At 52.0% G+C, this 20091-nt stretch overlaps 1 protein-coding gene across 2 annotated transcripts in view; it reads left to right on the top strand.

Moving 5' to 3' along the window:
• The window catches only part of CHST10 (carbohydrate sulfotransferase 10), a 35907-nt gene that overhangs the window by 6516 nt on the left and 9300 nt on the right, over positions 1-20091 (top strand). For both annotated transcript variants that reach the window (XM_058278195.2, XM_012530345.4), the window contains exons 3-5: positions 4175-4270; positions 4804-4934; positions 11746-11837. In XM_058278195.2, coding sequence (XP_058134178.1) covers positions 4835-4934; positions 11746-11837 — 192 coding nt within the window. In that variant the 5' untranslated portion in view covers positions 4175-4270; positions 4804-4834. The remainder of the gene's footprint in view (positions 1-4174; positions 4271-4803; positions 4935-11745; positions 11838-20091) is intronic.

Here is a 20091-nt window from a genome sequence, read left to right as displayed (position 1 = left end):
ATATTTTAAAAATACAAAATTGTATAAAAAAAACAACCCCCCCATCCTCTTGACATTTTTCTATGTTCCATATGTATGTGTATACATGAAGGTATACTCACAAGTATAGAACTTTTTTTTTAACAAGTAGGATCATACATATAATTCTGCACCTTGACTTTTTAGTTGACTGCTTTATCTTGACACTTTGGATCTATGTAGGTGGATTGCCTTTCAGTATAGAATTTTATTTAAACTTAAAATTTTTTGGACTGCAGCGTGATTTTTTTTTTTTAAGATTTATTTTTTTTTAATTTCTCTACTCTTCCCCCCAGCCCCCAGCTGTCTGCTGTGTTCATTCGCTGTGTGTTCTTCTGTGACCGCTTCTATTCTTGTCAACAGCACCGGGAATCTGTTTCTTTTTGTTGCGTCATCTTGTTGTGTCAGCTCTCGGTGTGTGTGGCACCATTCCTGGCCAGGCTGACCTTTCCTTCATACTGGGCGGCTCTCCTGGAGGGGTGCACTCCTTGCATGTGGGGCACCCTCCTTGCGCTCATCAGCACTGCATGTGGGCCAGCTCCACACTTAATATCCCATCAGTTAGCTTTGCTGTGGACAGGCATTTCAGATGTTTTTCCACAGATTTCTCCCCGCAGAGGGTGATTCATGACAGTTCATTGTTCTTGTTTTGTTTTTTATATCTGCAATCCACCTTTGGATAGAGGTGGCAGTTTCTGTAGTGCCTTCTATTTGCAAAGGGCATGCTATGTTACACACAGTTGCTTTTTTTTTTTTTAAGAATCTATATTGTAATTTGGCCCCTTTTACAGTTGTGATTACAACCTAAAGGGTATTTGTTTAGAATGTTTCTTCCGCTACAAACTCTATTTAAAGCCAATGTTGGTGCTGGCTACATTTAATTTAAAGATAAAGTCTACCTCAGTTTCTGCTAGAACTTATGTTATTGTTTTAAAAGCAGCCTGCTGGAGGTTGTTTTTCTTTTTTTCCATGGATGACCTTTTCTGATTAATACATACAATGCTTTTAATACCTGGGCTAAATGAGGGATGAAGGGTTTTCAGTACCCCAAGAACCCCCAAAAAGCCATTAATTGTTTTGGGTTTGTGGTGTGGGAAAACATTATCTTTTAACAGGACTCAGGTTTGACAGAGCAGGAGGTGCTGATGGGCGCATGGTGGTGGCGGGGCATGATCGGAGGGATTGAAGTTGGAGGAAGCATTTTCTGCGTGCAGAAGGGGGTGTCTTGTGCAGAAGGAGGATTTAGTACGTGGTACAGGAATGGCAGAGGAGGATGGTTACGAAGGAAAAGGAATGTGGAAACGTAAGGAATTTCAGGCCATTTGCTGTTGTGCTGGATGAAATCCTCTAATTTTCAGAGAATTTAGAAATCAAAAGTGCCGTTCCTCTGCCACGGACTTTCATTGTCCAGTTTGTATTATGGCCACACACAGATTGGCTAGAAAATGAGCTATTTGGGTCTGATGCTTCCCTCTGGATTCAGAGTTTTAAGGTTATAGAGGAGACAACTCAAGATGTAGTTTGGGGGTAGGGCACGAAATCAAATTCCCCATTTTAGGTAGCTTGGGTGAGACTAAGGATCTCTAAGACAGGGGAGGGTCCAAGTGAAACAGGCATCCCCAAATCAGTCAGAAATCACCCAAGGAAACAGGAAACCACGCTTGAAGCCAGACATTTCCACAGCCAGGGGTTTTTTTCCCACAAAGTCAGGCCTCCTGCCTGCTGTGGCCGTTGGGGACAGCGAGGATCACTGACCTAGTGCTAGAATTTTCAGCGGGTTGTTCTGGACAACAGAGAAAGGAGAGAGAGAGCAAGATCCTCCAGTGGAGAAATCCTTAACTCACCCAGCTGTGATTCGGTGTCCGGTGTTGGACGGGTGCTTGGCAGCAGCAGGGTGGAGATGCCTCACCAGTCAGTCGGTCTCAACATGACCCCAGTCCCGGGTTTCAGCAGCATACATTGGAGAAACGGCGCCCACGGGGATGCGGCCGGGGTCTGAAGAATAGACTTCAGCCCACCTGCTGGCAGGCGGGGGTCTGAAGAGAGACCTCAGCCCATCTGACTGAGCTGGGGAGCACCTTTTGAACTGGCGGGGTTGGAGGGCGATGCAGAGATCTGGGATGGAAAAGGACCGGGTTTGCAGTTCCCAGGGTAGGGAGGAACACTTGGGGAGCTTCGTTCTGAGAACTCCTGTGTCAGTTGAGGGAGTGAGTGTTCTCTGGCTCAGCGAGGGTGGAATGGAGCCTGTCTTGAGCTCGGGGTCAGCTGGGCTGGAATGGAGCGTATTTCAAGCTCAGGGTCAGCATTTACAATCTAATAAAAGTTAAACTCTCAGGTAGAGTTGGACGAGGTGCTTTTTAAAGTGCCACCCAGCCCTCATGGGTTTTCCTAATAAACCGCTTTGTTGACTCGGGCGAATGGCAAACAATCACTGTTGACTTGCCACGTCCCGGGCACTGTCCTCATTACCTTGGGGACTGTGCTCATGTCCTCCTGTGGAAGTGGACAGTAAACCAGCAAACACCTGCACGCTGTGGTGAGTGCAGTGGAAGACATGAAACCAGGGGGCAATGCTCAGCAGAGCGCTGTGCCCATACCACCGTCTGGGAGTGCCCAGGGGTCCCGCGCAGGCCTCCAGCTGCGACTGTGCACAGGCCCCGTGCCCGTTAGAAGGTCTGCAGCCAGACACTGGGGAGGATGTGGGGGTCTCACTGGCTGGCATGAGCCCAGTCTGAGAAGCTGTGCTCAAGACACTGGTAAAGGTGTGTGGCTTAGCACTCATCAAGAGAATGGTTTTGGCAGTGATAGGGTTTGTTCCCATGAAGTTTTTCAAATCTGCAGCTCCCATCGGAGTCGCCCCATGGTCTGGGCCACCATCCCTGCAGTGACAGAGATGCAGCAGGTGCGCTGGGAAGGAGATGGGAGGGAGCTGGGAGCCTCCCGGCCCCCCTGCTTCTGACCCCCCCCCACACCTGAAAATACAATTCCCATCAGATGCTAGATCGTAAGTCCAGTGGTGGTTGGGGAGGTAATTGGCAGACGTCCTCGCCTTCGGCCTCACTTTGCACAGGTGGGTCTGCAGGTGGCTGCTGTTAGCCTCACGCTGGAGAATGCAGAGAGCAGCTCAGTCACTGGCTCATGGCCATGGCAGGTGGGGAGAATGTCGCCCAGTTTCTCCCCTGCCTGACTCCTGGCCTTAAATGAAAATCCAGCCTTAGGAAGGCAGACGTGGCTTCGGAATGGTGCAGGTCTCCGCTTTCACAGCCCAGGTGTAGAAATCCTACGCCGAAGCCCGCTGGCTGCCTGGAGAGCAGGTGGGGTGGCCCTTGTTTACTGCTGGGGCTTTTAGCACTGCCTCCCTCCTCCATCTGGGGGTGAGCCTGGTGGGTGGCTGACATTACTTCCCTTCCAGGAGACTAGCTCCATTTGGAAAGATTAGATCTTTAAGCCGTAAAAGCCTCCCAAGAAGCAGCCTCAGAGCACCCTAGCGGGCTGCAGGCGAGAGGAAGGATTTGGGGTCCCCTTGGGGGTCGGGTTGCCAGACAAGACAGGACGGATGGTTACATTCACATTTCAGGCAAGTAACAGTTTTTTAATGTATGGCCCATGCGATACTTGGGACACGCTTATACTAAAAATACTTATTGCTCATCTGAAAGCCAAGCTGAACTGGGTGTCCTGTGTCTCTGTTTGTTAAACCTGGCCACCCTAGTTTAGAGGCCCCAGAAGACACACTGGGCTTACTGTGTGGCCTGAGGGTGACAGGGCAGCTCACAGGCCAGCTTGGCGGGTGGGGTCTTTGGGGGTAGACTGGGTAACTGCTTGCTGGGGGTTGTAGAGGGAAGGGGCCAGAGGTGGCTGGTTCCAGTGAGACCCAAGGAATGAGCATTGTGGGAACGAGGACCGTCCTCCCTGCGCGCGCTACCATCCGGAAGCGCTCTCCAAAGTCACTTGTGGTCAGCACCGTGTTGAGATGTCCAGGAGCGGTCGGGGGCCTCAACCAGCCGGTGGGAGCCAACCCAGGCCAGCGTGGGGTCTCCGAATGGTTGGGTGTGGCTCGGAGAAGCACTGTGCTAACGGTGAAATGGAACCCTGTTTGGTTCTGCTTGCCACGAATCGACGGACACGTCTGGGTTCTCTTTGTCTCCTGCTCCAGATCCGGGCTTCTGTGACGTGCCGAGGACTGCAAGTGCCCTGTGTCCCTCCGGGTGCACGTGGTAGCATGAGAGACTCCCCCCACAGGCCTCCGCAGGTGAGTGCCCGGAGGTGGGCGTGCCCCGGGGCGATGTCTTTGTTTTTCTATTGATTTCATTCCCTAGGTGTGACTGACTGTACCTGGTTGGTGAGTCGGGATTTTCAGCCTGTGCCTAGGTGTGGCCTCTGTACTCAGACTTAGTGACAGCAGGCCCTCTGGCTTCCCAACTCTGGCATGTGCAGAGAAGTCATGCGGTCAGTCCAGGCTAGAAAGGGACAGAGCGCAGCCCAGCAAAAGTGAAACCTTACCTGTCAGAAACAAGCAGAAGTGACGTTATCGCATCGTTGTTCCCCTCCACTAGGGCATTTGAAATTTGCTGTAATTATTGACGACTTAAAATTATTAATTAAAAACCGAGTGTTAGAGCCAGTTAAAATGTCAGTGTATCAATGGAAAAAGGTTAAATATTATCAATAGTGTTAACTTGCTGTTAGTACTTTAACTGATTTGTTAACTGGTATTGGTAGCTGTCATCATCGCTCTTTGTTTAACTGGTTTTTAAGTAGCAGGAGTTGGCTTGTGTTTTCCAGGAAGAACCTCGGATGACCGGCACCTGACACCATGCACCACCAGTGGCTTCTGCTGGCCGCGTGTTTTTGGGTGATTTTCATGTTCATGGTGGCTAGCAAGTTCATCACGCTGACCTTCAGGGACCCGGACGGTGGGTGTCTCAGCAGGGGGGTTTCAGCCCACCCGGGCCCTTGCAGGCTGCTGGGTCCACGCATGGGTGGCCTCTGTCACAGCAGCAGAGGCTCTGAGGTCGTGGTGCCCAAGTCCCACGAGCGGTCAGAGGGCAGTGGGAAGGCCTGGAAGGTTCTCCCCCAGCACCTCCCCGTGGGGGCGGAGCCTGCTTGCGTCAGGGGCGGAAGCCAGGGTGCTGCCAGAGGAGCAGGCCTCCCCCAGCACCGGTAGGGTGGCTGGTGTGGGAATCCCCCGGGCTTCGCGTCGCGGCAGTCGTGATTGGTCAGCCGCTGTGCCGCACGCACGGGGCTGCGCGTCTGAGGGTCACCCTTGGTGCAGCAGGTGTTCACATTGTCTCGAGGGTTTAGTTCACCTTTACTAAGCGTGGGTGTTCCATTGGGGATGTGTAAGAGCAACAGACTCAGAAGCGCTGACTTCGGGTCTGTGCTCTTGTCCTCTGTCACCTAAGCCCTGGTGTAACAGTGGACACACTCCCTGCTCTGACAGCACGCAAGGTTGCTGTGAGTGCAGTGGTGCACTGCAACCTGTAAAAGGCTGCGTTTGTGCAGGGCGGTGTGCCAGCCGTGAGCTGGGACCCTGCGTCGTGGCTGTTTTCGTGGCAGACTTGAGCGTGCAGGGTGCACGGTGGGGGGTTGGGGTGGTGCTGAACGTGGTGCAGGGGCAGCTGTGGGTTGGGCCAATGCTTCTGCCTGCTTGGAAAGGAGCTCACGAGCGTGGGTGAGCGAGTGTGGGTGAGCACGGGTAACCTTTGTTCTGCCTGGTGCGTTGCACATCCTGCAGCTGGTGATGACCTGTAGAGAGGGGTTGAGAAACTCCGGCACTGGCAGTTTCCCCGATTGATTCCCAGGGGCTGTGCACACCCGTGCCCCTGCGTGATCGTGGATGGTGGACAGCCGCTGCGCCTGCGGGAGCCCCGGGAATGGCCACCTGCTGCCCTCGGGCCGTCTGCTGCCCTGGGGCTGTCTGCTGCCCGGGCCACCATTTCCTGCCCAGTCTGCACAGAAACGGCCAGATAGGAAGGCAGAGCTGCAGGGAGGAGGGGAAAGCAGTGGTGGTGCCGCCAGCGGTGGCCGCAGCTTCACGGTGGCCCCAGCTTCATGGTGGCCCCAGCTTCACGGTTTCCACTCGGAGACGTTTACTGGGCTTTAAGTGCTGCAGTCCCGACTGACTTTCACTGAACTCCTGCCTCCCCTCCTGGAGCCCAACGAGCAAACCTGGGAGATTCTCACAGCCTTGAAAAGGTGGCCTCACACCTGCAGGCACCTTGGTGTCAGGAGCACCCCAGAAAACCACGTCTCGCACCCCAGAAACCCAGGGGCCCCGGGGCTCAGGAGGGGCGAGCCCAGCCGTGGGGAGCTAGCTGGCGATGGCTCAGTCTGAGCGTTGGGAAGCGGCTCCTGTTGCTTCCGCACGGTTGCGTTACTGACGAGGTCCCTTGCTAAGTGTTAGCACAGTGGTTCTCATCTCCAGCTGCCCCTAGAGCCCTCTGGGGACTTTTTGAACATTGTGCTCTGTGGGCCAACCTGAGAACGAGTGAATGAGAACCTCTAGGGTGGGGCCAGCTGTCTACAGCTTTCTAGGTGATCCTACCATGCAGGAAGTTTGTTGAGAACCACAAACATAAAACATAGCTGGGAAATTGAAAGAAAGATAAAGAGCTGCTGTGAATCTGAAATAGATGTTTTATTCTGGATTCCCTTAAATTTCACCTGAGGAAGGCTGTCAGAAGGCATGTCAACCTGAGGTTGGGAGGTTAAGTTATTTTTATTTTGTATTGAAAAGATAAGAGTATGTATTAGTCAGCCAAGGGGTGCTGATACAAAATACCAGAAATTGGGTGGTTTTTATAAAGGTATTTATTTGGGGTAGGAGCTTACGGATGGATACCAGGCCATAAAGAATAAGCTACTTGTCTCACCAAAGCCTCTATCAACGTGTTGGAGCAAGACGACTGCCGACATCTACGAGGGTTCAGGCTTCCTGGGTTTCTCCCTTTCTGGGGCTTGCTTCTTCCTGGGCTCAGGGTTCCTCCCTTCCTGGGGTTTGCTTCTCTTTCTTCTGTGAGCTTACTTCCTGGGGCTCCAGCTTAAGGCTTCAGTATCAAACTCCAACATCAAAACTCCAACATGAGAAGCCCTCCAACTCTGTCCTTTGCCATGCCTTTTATCTGCGAGTCCCCACCCACCAAGGGGTGGGTACTCAACACTCTACTGACACAAGAGGCTAACTTGATTAAGTAATCAAGTAAACCTCTGAATCCAATATAATCTCATATGCCCAGAGGTAAAGATCAGTTTTACAAACATAATCCAGTATTTCGTTTTGGAATTCTTTAATTTCAAACTACTACAGAGTATATATAATATATTTTAGAATTCCATCAAAATAGTTAAATATGTGTTCTTTTGGGTTTTAATATTATCTGCCAGAATAACCTGAAGAACACCTCATCCCCCTGTGATGTCACGTAAACAAGGTGTCTGTCTCTTCCAACGTGGCAAGTTTTACGCTGAATGTTTTCAGAAAAGGTCAAAGCGTAAGAGGATTTTATAAAACGGAGCAAGAGCAGTAGAGGGATGGAAAGTAGAACCTGTGGAGGGGGTAAGGCTTTAGGATTTTGACCCTGGAGGAAAACACCGTTCGAGGCTTTAGGGCTACTCACAGCCTCCCGGTCCCTCCTGAGGTGAGTGGAAGAGGCACTTCCCGCCCGCCGCAGCTTGCCGTGGTGGTGGCTGCGTGGTGGTGGCTGCCGTGGTGGGCACAGCGTGAGTGCCTCTAGGGGGACGTCCGAGCCGGTGCTCAGCTTGCTCCTCTTGCTGCTCCCACCCTGGGAAGCCAGGAGAGCACCCCTGGCGGAGCCTCAGAAACTGGTTACCGCAGCGTGGCCCAGCCTGCCTGAGCTCACGCAGGACCCCGCTTAGCGTCCCTGAGCACCCGGTCAGGGTCACAGAGGTGGTGGCTCTTGGAAGGGCTCCCAATGGAGGGAACTGAGCTCAGGCCACAGGGCTCCTCGCCAGCTGGACGATGGAGTGCTGGGCCAAGAGGCGCTCAACTGCCACTGGGAAGAGCATGAGCTTTGGGCGGTTTAGGGGTGCCCTCTGGGGCAAAGCGAGTTCGGGGCCTTTGTCCCCGCTACCAGGCACTGTGGTGTGGCAAGTGTCTCCTCCAGGCTCCATGGACCCTCCTGTCGGAGGAGACAGTTAACCCTAGGGTGTGGGTCCTGGGGTAAGGGGGTCCTCGTGTGTGTTGGGGTTTATTTCACTCATTCTCCGTGTTTCTGCATTTGAACCAAGCCCATTTGGAAGCAGCGTTCCACGGTCCTGACCTTAGAGCCCAGGGGTACCCGTGCGCTGCGGTTCGTTTCCTGTGAAGCGGGTGGGGACTCCTGGGCCATCGCTAGAGCAGCCGGGGCCCCGGTGTCACGGGGCTCCTACTTCAGGCTCCGTCCTCTCGGTGCAGAACCCCACCTGGTGGCTCTTCCCACCTTCCCCACCACTGGCGCAGGTAGAGCAGATTTTTCTTAAACTGCTATTTGAAGCAACACTGCCCTTTTTTTTTATCGTGTTGTGGTCTCTGCAGTTCAGCAGTGGAGCCGTAATTGGTGTTCGTAGCAGTTCGATATTGTTGATGAATTCCAAAAAGAAATACTGGATTATGTTCATAAACTACTCTTTTCCTCTTGGCATACTAGAGTATATTGAATTCGGAGGTTTTACTCTTACATGATTAAATAATGATTAGGGCTTTGATTGGGCCACATCTGTAGGGCATTGTGTCCCTGCCCCTCGGTGAGTGGGGACTCACTGATAAAAGACATGGCAAAGAACAAGGTTGGAGTTTTGATGTTCAAGTTTTGATGCTGGAGTCTTGAGCTGGAGCCCCAGGAAGTAAGCACACAGAGGAGCTTAGTTGCAAGGAGAGAGAAGCAAGCCCCGGGAAGAGAGGAACCCTGAGCCCAGAGAGAAGCAAGACCCTGGAAGAGAGGAACCCAGGAACCCTGAACCCTCACAGATGTCGGCAGCCATCTTGCTTCAACACGTGAAAATAGACTTTGGTGAGGGAAGTAACTTATGCTTATGGCCTGGTATCTGTAAGCTCCTACCGCAAATAAATACCCTTTATAAAAACCTACCAATCTCTGGTATTTTGCATCAGCACCTCTTTGGCTGACTCATACAGTATTTGCTGCAATTATTAATCTCTAGCTAACAAATGAATGGGCGTGATCATGTTCAGAAAAATAAAGGGGTGCATCACAAAGCCTTTTGTAAGAAAGTATAATAATGATTAGAAGTATAACGATTTAAGTAAAGTAAGGTAATATGTCATGGAGACCTACCCTACCACCAAGAGACCACTCTGATCACGTGATAATGGCACTGTGCTGAAAATAATAGTGGTCTGCAAATCTACCAAAAAACTGAGCGTAAATGGTGCTATCAGTCTTAATTGAATGTAGTCGAATGGGGTGGGGGAAGCAAATGCTAGGAAGGTTAAAATTGGCAGACGACTGGTGCAGAATGTGTGGTCTTGGAAGGTGAGCTGCCCCACAGCTGCCAGAGCCCATTTCTGTGGCTTCCTAGTACGTGACACAGGTTGCTTCCAAAAATTCACCTAGACGCCGTGGCTTAGAATTCGGGATACATTTCCCTGTACAGAATGTTTCTCGAGAACCCTTGGGTGAATGGCAGAGCTATGTACTTGCGTGCTAAGTAGTAGGAACTGTCTTTGGAAAACTAGGAGTCGCCTGATCAGAGAGGCATGTGTATTTTTTCCTTTAAATAGCATGCCAGTGCTCAAAGATGACAAGGTGAGGGAGGAGGACAGGCTGACCCAGGTCTCCGAGAGCCCTCAGGGTGCGTCAGGGAGCACTAGGGGCCGGTGGCGCTCGCTCGTGTCTACTTTTACATAATCAGAAGTGTTCTTTTCCTTAGCGCAGGTACAGAGCAGCCCCGGCACACGCCCAGGTTAGACTCGCATTTGGACTCCAATGTCGGTCGTAAGAGAAAAAGGGCAGAAAGACTGTAGTGGGGCTCATAGAGGTGTGTAAGTCAAGTGTAAGGTGGGGCGGGGCCATGAGGGTCACCGTCGGGGCTTGCAGGGGTCTCTCCCGTCCCCCCGTGCGGGAACGAAGGCGCTGCGGCCGCGGTGCTGGAGGAGGGCTGTCCCGTCCAAAGCATATTAACATCCCAGAAAAACAGGTTTAGGTTCCAAAAAAAACTCTGGAACCTAACTCTGCCCTTGTGTAACAGAGTTTTACGCTTTTGTTTAGTAGTTACCCTTTCTTCCTGAGAAATCTTGCAAGTAAATATTTCTTTGTTCACAGACATACAAAGATTTCTCTTTCAGCTCTACCCCAAAGGTTTCCAAAAAACAATTCATTGTAAACAATGGTTCCAGACAGGCCTTTGAAGGTTCCCGTCATCCTCTGCTCTGGACTCCCATGGGCATTTTAACTAATGCCCAGGCGCTCACTCGGCTGCTGCGAAGACTTTTTTCATTTGATTTTGCGACGATTGTAGACTCCCAGCCATCGTAGCAGCAGAGAGGTTCTGAATAGCATTTATCCAGTTTCCCAGCTGGTCACACCTTGTGTGATGTCACAGCCAGGTACTGATGTCGACACAGTCAAAACATGGGCCGTTTCCATCTGCGCGGGGTGGTGCCCTTGTACAGCCTCACCCACTACCCTCCTTCTTGTCGTACGGTGCGTGACCGTTTGGGATCGGCCTTCTCGGTCATCACAGCGCCCTGGAAATTCCTCCAACTCATTGCATGTCTCAATAGTTGGCTCCTTTTTATTGCCGTGCAGTACCCCGTGGCACTCATGCGCCACTCTTAAACCATTTACCTGTTGAAGGGTATCTGAATTCTTTCCAGTTTTTGGCTATTACAAATGAAGCTGCTGCAAAGATTTGCATACAGGTTTTTGGGGGAACAGAAGCCTTCGTTTCTCTGGGATAAACGCCCTGGAGAACAGTTGCATGTCCTGGGGTAGCTGCATGCTTAGTTTTCTAGGAACCTGCCAAACTGTCTTCCAAGTCACTGCACCGTTTCACTCTTTCACGGGCCATGTGTGAGTGATCGATCCAGTTTCTCCGCAGCCTTGCCAGCACGTGGGGTTGTGCTGTTTTGCATTTTAGCCATTTTGCGAGGCCTGTGGTGATTTTCCACTGCTGCTCAGTTTGTATTTCCCTGATGGCTAACGATGTTGAGCGTCCTTTAAGCGCGTCCTCTGTAGTGAGACGTCTGTTCCTGTCTTGCCCGGGTTCCGACTGGATGGCTGATTTTACTGCTGTGTGTGCGAGTTCTCTCTCTAGTCTAGATCCTAGTCCTTCGTCTTTCCAGCCTCTTCCCAGGGTCTTTCACAAAGCAAAGCTTTTAATTTCGATGAGGCCCAATTTATTCGTCGAATTGTGCTTTTGGTGTCAGGTAAGAATTCTTTGCCTCCCCTTAGATGCTGAAAGTTTTCTCCTGTGTTTTATTCTGAAAGTTTTGTAGTTCTGTGTTTTTCATTTGCATCCGTGGTCCACATGGAGTTAATTCTTGCGTCAAGTGTGAGGTTCGTGTCAAGGTTCTTTTTTCGTTTTCCCCTGTGGTTGTCCAGTTTCTCCGGCACTCCCTGCTGAACGGGCTCTTCTGCCATTGAAATGCTTTCGCACTTTTGTTAGAAATCACTCGGTCATACCTGCGTGGGTCTCTGGTTTTTCTCTTCTCATCTGTCTGTCTCTCCCCATGTGTCTTGACCTCTTCCCCTCTCTGTCTTCCAGGGTACAGTGCCAAGCACGAGTTTCTGGTCCTGACAACCATGCCAGAGGTGGGGAAGGTGCCGGAAGAGAAGCGGTCTCCTGAGGAACCGAAGGTGGGCACAGGCAGGCAGAGACCAGGACCCCCGCCCACGCTGGCCCCCTGGGGAGCAGGGCCGTGGGCGGCTCCCGAGGGAGGACGACGCGGGGCCTCCCTTGGCACGACGTGCCAGCTGTCCTGAGCAGAGTGGGCCCTGTGCGTCCCATGGGAAGCCAGGAGGGCCCGGGCCTTGGGTGGAGCCCGGCTCTGCTGGGTGCTGCGCGGTGGATCTGGGAAGGAGGTGGAACGCAGTCGTGCTGTTTTGCCCCTGAGGGGGCTGTGGCACCCTCTTCTGGGTGGCTCGCTCCGGGAAGCTCGCTCCAGAGGGGCCGTCGGGCGGCTGCAAGTGCGCTGCTGAGGGGACGGACCCGGGTCACCCTTCACTTACAGAAACGCCGTGCTTTCAGGAAGGATTTGGGATAGATCCTTCCAGAAACAGGGCCCCCTTCAGGAGGGTCTTTTCCCTTCAGAAACTTAACACTTATTTATTTTTTCAAAAGATTTATTTATTTTATTTATTTCTCTCCCCTTCCCCCCCCCACCCCGGTTGTCTGTTCTCTGTGTCCATTTGCTGCGTGTTCTTCTTTGTCCACTTCTGTTGTTGTCAGCGGCACGGGAATCTGTGTGTCTTTTTGCTGCGTCATCTTGCTGTGTCAGCTCTCCGTGTGGGTGGCACCATTCCTGGGCAGGCTGCACTTTCTTTCATGCTGGGCGGCTCTTCTTAACGGGGCGCGCTCTGTGCGTGGGGCTCCCCTATGGGGGGGGACACCCCTGCGTGGCACGGCACTCCTTGCGCACATCAGCACTGCGCTGGGGCCAGCTCCACACGGGTCAAGGAGGCCTGGGGTTTGAACCACAGATCTCCCATGTGGTAGACGGACGCCCTAACCACTGGGCCAAGTCCGCCGCCAACATTTATTTTAATATAACTTACGCGTACCTCTATGAAGGAGCGCGTCTGTGTCAGCATTCCGCAGAGAAGCGGAAGCAGCAGGATACATGCGTGCAGAAGTTTATTACACGGAGTTGACTCACACGTCCATGGATTCCATAGGGCAGGCCACGGGCTAGAGATGCCGGTAAGGATGAAGCTGAACGCCCAAGGCTGAGTTCCCCAGGGAGGCTGCCCGGCTGGAAACGCTGGCCAGCACCAGTCCAGTGCTTGAGTCTGAATTCCCCTCCTACCTCTGGAGTCCTCGGTTCTGGCTTTCAAGGCCTCCATCTGATTGAGGAGACTCCCCTCAGTGCTGAGAGCAAACTCCTTTGTTGATTGTAGATACAATCCACGCACGGTAGATGCAAATCGCATCTTGAAATAACCTCACCTTAGTGAACAGGGCAGAGCTTGGCCAAATCACTGCACATCATAAGCTAGCCAAGTTGACAACATGATGTAACTAACAATAAGAGTATCTTAACAGGGAGGGACGTGGGTGGGAAAGAGAAGGAAAAGGCCAGCAAAAAAGAAAAAAGATCAGGTCTCGCAGGTTGAGAGCACAGAGTGATACCACCAATCAGTTACTCCTCAGCTGTGCCATGATCTCAGGGGAAAGTATAAAAAGGGTATAAGATGACTTTGGTCTTCTCGTAGCTGGTGCTGTAGCTGCAAAGACAAAAGGAACACGTGAGGAAAAACGAGGACACGTGTCGAAGCGCTAGGCTCTGAGTTCAGAGAGGGCAGCTCTTTGAATGCCGTGGCTCCGTGGATCTAGCCCTGTGCTAGTCCTGGAGCTGGGTGGAGGTGTGGGAGGGGGAAGTGGGAAGGCTTGGGCTACGAGATGAGCCCGTTTCAGGAGCAGAAAACCATGCGTAGTTAGTGGCCTGGAGAGGAGGCCATCCAGCTGCCCTCCGTGGGTGGGCGATGGGCTCAGGAGCCACCTGTCCAGGGCCATCCTAGAGGGCAGGAGTGTGACTTCGGGTCACGGGGGAGGCTGGGAGATGTGATGGAAGTGCTCTGTGGCAGTTCCATCACTCGGAGAAAACCAAGTTCCTTAGGCTTCCCTGTTTCTCCAACAAGTCACTAGAAAGCCTCGCCTTTACCCAAATCATTTTCCCAATATTGTCTGACTTTGTATCATTCACTGCTTTTCAGATGCACACACACCTGCCTGTTCCGCATGCAGCATGGTGATGCTTTTATTGTGGTCTGGCTGGCCACTGCCTCACCTGTTCTTACTTGATCTCACCTAATCTCACCTCAGGTGTCTTCCTCACCTGCCTTAGCACCTTCAGCCCAAGTGCAGAGGTGGCTTCCTCTCCATCGCCTAGGAACTGAGCTCCCCTTTGTGCTCTCAGTGGCAGGTCATCACTTTCTGCTTTATAGGAGTTGCTTTTGTTACTGCTGCACATTTCTGTTCGTTCCTGTAGCTTCTCCTTTGGGGAGGCCCACGGTCACCCTTGTAGGATCCTTGCAGCACTTTGTACATCACGGAGGTTCTGTGGACACTGTTGGTGTCGAAGTCCTAGACAGATGGGATGCGTTTTGCTCAGGGAATGGAGTGTGCTGGACGAGCTCCGGAGCTGTCCAGGGCAGTGGGAGGAGATACGTGTCCCAGAATCGTGGAACTTTAGAATTCAAGGGCGCCTCGGTCAGCAGAGCAGGACGTGACCATCTGAATTTATGAGAGAGGACAGAGTCTAGGAAAAAGGGTAATCTCCCCAACTCAGGTGGCAGGTCCTGGCACAGCCCAAGTTCCTGACTTTTGCTGAGCATGTACCTTCCTTGACGTGCTGATTCCAAGTCTTTCTTTTCAGGTTCCTTTGGTACTTAAGTTCCTAATAGCTCCTGACCCGGAATGAGAGACTTCCTCTCTCTCTCTAATCCCCATGTGAGTCTGGAAGGTTTAGGTTGCAATTGTGCTGGAAGGAAGGAAATGGGTAGAGCAAGCTCTCGGGATGTTTGATCAGCCCAGGATTAAACACTGGGAAAGGGGCAGGTCCTGTCTGTGGGTCCCAGCAAAAGGACCAGCAAACTGACCCAGTAAAATCTAGAAAGCATACTTCGGTCAAAGTAAAGTGCTGTGATGTGATGGAGATCAAGTCTCAACTCTGCGATGTCCCCAGATTGTTGCTTTTAGGTGGAAACCCTCCAGCACCTCAAAGAATTTGGATGATCCCAAAAACTTAGAGAAAATGGGAGGGTGGCTTTAACAGAGTGCAGGAAATGAAGATCTGGTTAGTTAGATAAATAATAACACAAAGGGTAGAAGCTTCAGCTTCTAATATTTTTATAAGAAATTCCTCTTTTATTTTAATTTTTTTAAATTAATTTATTTATTTAATTCCCCCCTCCCCCAGTTGTCTGTTCTCTGTGTCTGTTTGCTGCGTCTTCTTTCTTTGTCCGCTTCTGTTGTCAGCGGCACGGGAAGTGTGGGCGGCGCCATTCCTGGGCAGGCTGCACCTTCCTTCACGCTGGGCGGCTCTCATTATGGGAGCACTCCTTGTGCGTGGGGCTCCCCTACGCAGGGGACACCCCTGCGCGGCATGCACTCCCTGCGCGCATCAGCACTGCACATGGGCCAGCTCCACACGGGTCAAGGAGGCCTGGGGCCTGAACTGCAGACCTCCCATGTGGTAGACGGACGCCCTAACCACTGGGCCAAGTCCGCTTCCCAGAAAGTTCTCTTTTAGACAAGAGTGCTGTCGGAATGTGCAACACTGTAGAAAGGAAAACATGCCCTCGTGTTTTCACTCTCCTTAGGAGTGGAAGAATGTTCTTTCTGTAGAAACTGGTGGCCTAAAGGAGCAATCACAGTTGAAAATTTTACACCTAAGTGCCCTTTACAGTTTACAAGGCCCTCTCCTGGGTTTTAATCTCCTTTGGCCTCATGACAAACCTGTGAGATGTAAATACTTGCACTCTTCGTTTTGCAGTTGGCAATGTGATCAGGTTCTGGAGGCTACCTTTTAAAGTTTATTTCGTGTGGAATGTGGACGAACGTTTGAATGAAAATTGGTATAAAATAATATCAGTAATTGCAATTGAAAATTGTATATTTCCAGACAGAGAAAATAGAAACGGTGGTGCAAGTAATTAAAACAATCGAAAAAGAAATTGTTTTCCTCTATTCAGCGCTTCACCTTGAAGTAAAGCAAACTTGAACAATGAAGTAGAGACTTCTCTGCATTTCTCTCAAGAACACTCGTCTTGAGGTGGCTCTCCCATACCACAGCCCTCAACTGGGGTTCACATCCGTGGTTGGGGTTAGAAGTGACATTGAAAAGAACTGAATCAGAAGGAGGAGAGAGGCCTTCTTGGGAAAAGGGAGCAGCAGTTGGGATGGATGAGGCAGTGAGGTTGAATTAGCCCCTCAGATAATGCCCCCGGGCAGTTCCCTGGGTTGTGCTGAGCCCAGGCTGCAGAGCCGCTCATACCGCAGAACGCATGCGGGGTGGTGCCTTCCCCTGGGGAGTGTGCCCCTGGGGTCCCCAAGGCATTACTCCCTCCTGGGAGAAATCCAGGCTTCAGGCCGACACGAGGGTGAAAGTGTCCTGGACAGAAGTTCTGGGTGCCAGGGTTTCTATTAGATCCAAGAAGGGGGTGCGGGGATGTGGAGGTGCCGGGGTTTCTATTAGATCCAAGAAGGGGGTGCGGGGATGTGGGGGTGCCGGGGTTTCTATTAGATCCAAGAAGGGGAGCGGGGATGTGGGGGTGCCGGGGTTTCTATTAGATCCAAGAAGGGGGAGCAGGTTGTGGGGATGCCGGGGTGCCAGGATTTCTATTAGATCCAAGAAGGGGAGCGGGGATGTGGGGGTGCCGGGGTTTCTATTAGATCCAAGAAGGGGGAGCAGGTTGTGGGGGTGCTGGGGTGCCAGGATTTCTATTAGATCCAAGAAGGGGAGCGGGGATGTGGGGGTGCTGGCGTTTCTATTAGATCCAAGAAGGGGAGCAGGGATGTGGGGGTGCCGGGGTTTCTATTAGATCCAAGAAGGGGGAGCGGGGATGTGGGGGTGCCGGGGTTTCTATTAGATCCAAGAAGGGGGAGCAGGTTGTGGGGGTGCCGGGGTTTCTATTAGATCCAAGAAGGAGAGCAGGGATGTGGGGGTGCCGGGGTTTCTATTAGATCCAAGAAGGGGGAGCAGGGATGTGGGGGTGCCGGGGTTTCTATTAGATCCAAGAAGGGGGAGCAGGTTGTGGGGGTGCCGGGGTTTCTATTAGATCCAAGAAGGGGAGCAGGGATGTGGGGGTGCCGGGGTTTCTATTAGATCCAAGAAGGGGGAGCAGGTTGTGGGGGTGCCGGGGTTTCTATTAGATCCAAGAAGGGGAGCAGGGATGTGGGGGTGCCGGGGTTTCTATTAGATCCAAGAAGGGGGAGCAGGGATGTGGGGGTGCCGGGGTTTCTATTAGATCCAAGAAGGGGGAGCAGGTTGTGGGGTTGCCGGGGTTTCTATTAGATCCAAGAAGGGGAGCGGGGATGTGGGGCTGCCGGGGTTTCTATTAGATCCAAGAAGGCGAGCGGGGATGTGGGGGTGCCGGGGTTTCTATTAGATCCAAGAAGGGGAGCGGGGATGTGGGGGTGCCAGGGTTTCTTTTAGATCCAAGAAGGCGAGCAGGGATGTGGGGGTGCCGGGGTTTCTATTAGATCCAAGAAGGGGGAGCAGGTTGTGGGGGTGCCGGGGTGCCAGGATTTCTATTAGATCCAAGAAGGGGAGCGGGGATGTGGGGGTGCTGGCGTTTCTATTAGATCCAAGAAGGGGAGCAGGGATGTGGGGGTGCCGGGGTTTCTATTAGATCCAAGAAGGGGAGCGGGGATGTGGGGGTGCCGGGGGTTTCTGTTAGATCCGAGAAGGGGGAGCAGAGATGGGGGGGCCTCTGCGTCCCGCCTTGCTGGCAGCCAGTGTTCAGTGTTTTTGGAGCTTGCTTCCTCTCCCCCCTCCCCCACTTTGTAAGTGACCCAGCCCTCAGGACAGGCTGTCGTCCATTGGAAAAGACGTGACAGGGTTATTTAGGTCCACTCACCAAGGTTCGGTTAGAGGGACCGCCTGCTTTGAGATATTAGGCGAGAGTCCCGTGTAGCTTTATGGGAATAAATAGACAGCCCCATTCTTGGCAGCAGAAACATTTCAAAATGCCAAGAAACAGGAGCACAGCTAGAGGCAGCCAGAGGAGGGAGGTGGAGCGGAGCAGCCGCCCTTTCCAGAAGGGCCCCCCGACTCCGGGAGAGCCGCAGGCAGGTGCTGCACCTGGATGGCAGTGGGGAGGGCACGGGCGCACTGGGGACGCGCCGGACCCCCGAGTGTGCCGGGGAGGCTGCCTCTGTCCCTCACCGCCCTCCTCTCCAGCCGCCAGCGCACGCGGTGCCTTACGTGTTCTCACGCAGCCGGGGCTCTCCTGGAGGCTGCAGGTGCGGTATGTGAATCCAGCACCCTTGTCAGATGAATGGTCCCACCATCCAACAAAGCATAGAATTCTGAACTGAGTATTAACTGAGGTCGCTTGGGCTTCTAGAATCCTCTTAGGTTCTATAATGTCCCCAGATTGTATGGCCCATAACGTCATGCTTCGGCTTTCCCACCTTTTTTGGGAATTTTAAGCCATCCTTGTCTCAAGGGAAGTAAAGGAAAGTCAAAAGACCCACATCGCCGCTTTTCTTGCCCACTGCACTGATTGATCTGGGTGGTGGAGAGGCTCTGGAGAGGCTTCGGGAAGGGGCTGGAAGTGGTGGTTGGTGTAGAAAGGGAGAGGAGGAAAGAAGAGAAGGGGCCTGTGGAAGGTTCCAGGCCAGGAAGGCCCAGCTCAGCCCTGGGTGGGAGTCGAGAGGGGCTCTCGTCGAAGGCTCGGCTTTTACATAAAGGAAGACCGTACTGCAGGAAAAAGAAAAGTGGCGTGCGTCTTTGCAGGGCTGCCCTTGGATCTTAAAAAAAATACTCACGTGTGGGAGACAAGTATGGGAGACGGAGTACTTTGAAGAGTTTTCTAGAACCTCCCAGAAGCCTTTCTAGGTGCCACACCACCACGCCCTGTCTCGGGGTGCCAGGGCTGCTGTGACCTGCCACAAACCAGTTGGCTCAAGAGGAATCGTCTCTCTGTTTTGGAGGCAGGTGTCGCCAAGGCCAGGGTGTGCCCGGAGCTTAGAGTCCAGGCCCCGGCTCGGCCGTCCTCGGCATCCCTCGGCTTGTGGCCGCGTCTCCGCCTCCATCATGTGGCTGTCTTGCCTTCCCTGGCTGCTGCTTTGGCCTTTTATTTGTGTGTCCACTTTCTTTGGTTAAAAGCCATATTGGATTAGGGCGCACCCTCATCCATCTGGCCTCTCCTTTTTTTTTTTTTTTTTTTTTAAAGATTTATTTATTTATTTAATTTCCCCCCCTCCCCTGGTTGTCTGTTCTTGGTGTCTATTTGCTGCGTCTTGTTTCTTTGTCCGCTTCTGTTGTCGTCAGCGGCTCGGGAAGTGTGGGCGGCGCCATTCCTGGGCAGGCTGCTCTTTCTTTTCACGCTGGGCGGCTTTCCTCACGGGCGCACTCCTTGCGCGTGGGGCTCCCCCACGCGGGGGACACCTTTGCGTGGCATGGCACTCCTTGCGCGCATCAGCACTGCGCATGGCCAGCTCCACACGGGTCAAGGAGGCCCGGGGTTTGAACCGCGGACCTCCCATATGGTAGACGGACGCCCTAACCACTGGGCCAAAGTCCGTTTCCCATCTGGCCTCTCCTTAATCACGTCTCCAAAGGTCTTTTTACAAATAGGTTGACGCCCACAGAGCCAGGGATTGGGACTTGAGCAGGTGGTTTGTTGTTTTTTTTGGGGGGGGGGCGGGGGGGAGTGGCATGATTCCCCACCACTCCCTGACGGCCAATATTCTCAAGTTTTTGTTAAGAAGTAACACAGTATATTCTTACCACTGTTAATAAATATATAAAATTGAAAGGGAAAACATCAACCATGGACCATCATAATCTGTCAGCCTCCTCAACCAGTGGTAGAATTTCAGGGTATTTTCTTTTAAAGGACACTGAGATATATATACACGCACACACATAACATTACATATCTGTGGAGATATAAAAGTGCATAGATCAAATACTCAGTGAATAGTCGCAAAATGAGTTTATTTTCTTTTACAGCTATTTGCTCTGCACCTGTTTTTATGTGGTTCATATATATAAAAAATGTTTTAAAAGTCCTTTCTGATTACAAAAGTAATATATGCTTACTGTACTTCTTGAAAATAAAAGTATAGGGAAATAAAAATCAGATTCACTGTTAAAATATTGGTGTTTTTTTTACACTTATCTCTCCTTTGTATTTTAATATATTTGGTATGCCGTATATG

The sequence above is a fragment of the Dasypus novemcinctus genome, chromosome 17 (genome assembly GCF_030445035.2).
Source record: "Dasypus novemcinctus isolate mDasNov1 chromosome 17, mDasNov1.1.hap2, whole genome shotgun sequence".
Taxonomy (NCBI): domain Eukaryota; kingdom Metazoa; phylum Chordata; class Mammalia; order Cingulata; family Dasypodidae; genus Dasypus; species Dasypus novemcinctus.
Note: the sequence above shows the minus strand (reverse complement) of the source record. Positions and strands in the feature narration are given on the sequence as shown.